Source organism: Sinocyclocheilus grahami, unplaced genomic scaffold (assembly GCF_001515645.1).
Source record: "Sinocyclocheilus grahami isolate Dianchi unplaced genomic scaffold, SAMN03320097.WGS_v1.1 scaffold359.1, whole genome shotgun sequence".
NCBI classification, from domain to species: domain Eukaryota; kingdom Metazoa; phylum Chordata; class Actinopteri; order Cypriniformes; family Cyprinidae; genus Sinocyclocheilus; species Sinocyclocheilus grahami.
In genome coordinates this window covers 955614-957692 of record NW_015505538.1, presented here as the reverse complement: position 1 = coordinate 957692, position 2079 = coordinate 955614, and the positions used below count along the sequence as shown (strand labels likewise).

Below are 2079 nucleotides of genomic sequence, written 5' to 3'. Positions count from 1 at the left end.
GGAGTCAGCTGTCTTAACCGTGGCTTGTGTACTGCACACATACCAGCTTCATCACTGTGTCTGTCACTAGACTTTGTTCCCCTTTCGGGCTTGAACTGATGGTAAAACTAATGACATTATTTACTGTCTTCACATTTACTTTGAAAGATGAAGCACCCAATCACAATGCACTGGGTCAGCTGGCCAATCAGAGCAGACTGCGCTTGTCGGAAGGAGGGACTTTGTAGAAAACGAAGCGTTTGAGAGAGGTGGGGCATAGAGGACCTACAATAATGTACAGTATTTGAAAAAGAATGTTTTTTGAACATTAAAGCATGTCAACATATTCTGTTACACCAAATACACAAAATAATGATCTTTAAAAAAGCATCATATGACCCCTTTAATGGACATTAAAAAAAAATCTCCTAAGAAAATATTAGAATATCAGTTTAAAAGTTTGCATATAATTGCTATTATTAGTCATTTATTTATTGTTTCTTTGTAAAATAATATTGTTAAATGATTGCATGCTATTTTAATATCATTGATATCCTACTGTAATTTCTGTTAATATTTTGATTTAGATTTTATGTGTTTTAGTAATTTTGTCATTTTTAAATACGTCTATACAGTTTTTATTCACATTTAATTCAGTTACGTTCAAGATAAACTAAATGAAAATGAGAAATGTTGCCTTGGCAACTAGCTGAAATAAAATACGTGTTTTTTTTTTTTTTTTTATAAAGTATTTTATTTCGTTAACATTTTATTTTCGCAATGAATTTTTTTTATGCCAACAATGAAATTCATAATAGTTTTAGTTAACTATAATAACCCTGCTATACAACTAATTGAAGTATTGTTATCAGGAATATTTTAACTCTGCGTGAAGGTGCTTTAGCCTCAAACCTGTTAACTCACCCGTCACAATAACGCGAAACTCAGATCTGCGCGACGGGGGCCCAAACCTTCCCCGCGGCCCTCCTCCTCCTCCTCCTCCTCCTCCAGCAGGTCCACTAAATTTGGATCCGGAAGATCGAGGATATTCCACACGCAGCTTATTGTCTCCAAATCCATATCCATTCCTTCCAAAGACGGCGTCCTCCGCATCCCTAGAGGAAGAGAGGAAAGTGCTCCTAATTTTCGTTCTACACGTGAAAAAGCCTCGTCCGTTTGTTCTCGGAGGCCTCGCGACTCACCGTGGGTCCTCAAACCGCACGAAGGCAAACGGGATGGTGCCTCTGTTGTTCTTCAGCTCAATATCCCGAATTTTTCCGTATTTGTAGAAGAGATCCTCAATGTCCCTCTCCTGGACGTCCATGGGAAGGTTTCCCACGTAGATCCGTCCGTCCGACATGGCTTGAACCCCGCTGGACCTGCAGCCTTCGAGGAAATAGAGCGTTTCCGCGTCAGAACATCCAAACTCTAGTCCGTCCTTTTCTAACAGTCCCTATTTACAACTCTAAACTCTGGCGGTCGCAGTACACGTCGAGCTCAAGAAACCCAGCACAGGACCCTCCAGGACCACAGTCTGAAACCTTAGAAACAAGGACAATCAATCAGGATGAACACACACGAGGGTCAGACGAGGAACAAGGGCCTGATGCTGCCAATCCACCATCAAATAACATCTGCAAACCACATTTACTAACTCGTTAGCCCGTAGGGCAAATATTAGGGATGTAACGATTAACCGCGAGCCGGTTGAAAATCGATTCAAATATGTGACGATTCAAATCGGTTGAGATGCTAAACAAATCGCGATTCATTTAGGGGCAGGATTTATATGAATGCATGTCTGAAATTAGCCCGTAGGGCAAATATTTGGGATGTAACGATTAACCGCGTCACAAATATGTGACGATTCAAATCAGTTGAGATGCTAAACAAACCGCGATTCATTTAGGGGTAGGATTTATATGAAGGGGAACTTACTGTCTTTAGAAAAGTTTAGATGTTATTTTTTCTTTTCCTCTTGCCTCTGTATAACGCATATTAAAAGTTTATAAGCGCAGCGCTGCTTTGTTTACAGCCGAAACCAGGAAACGCTTTAAGCGCCACCTGCTGGCAGAGAGTGCATCTGCGTCTCGTTCAGCT

At 40.5% G+C, this 2079-nt stretch overlaps 1 protein-coding gene across 1 annotated transcript in view; it reads right to left on the bottom strand.

The window, feature by feature from the left end:
• Positions 1–2079, bottom strand: part of LOC107549009 (serine/arginine-rich splicing factor 9-like) — an 11251-nt gene that overhangs the window by 7006 nt on the left and 2166 nt on the right. The window contains exons 2-3 of the mRNA XM_016229907.1: positions 1182–1365; positions 904–1094 (exon numbers count right to left, since the gene is read on the bottom strand). Of these exons, the coding sequence (XP_016085393.1) occupies positions 904–1094; positions 1182–1339 (349 nt within the window). The 5' untranslated portion in view covers positions 1340–1365. The remainder of the gene's footprint in view (positions 1–903; positions 1095–1181; positions 1366–2079) is intronic.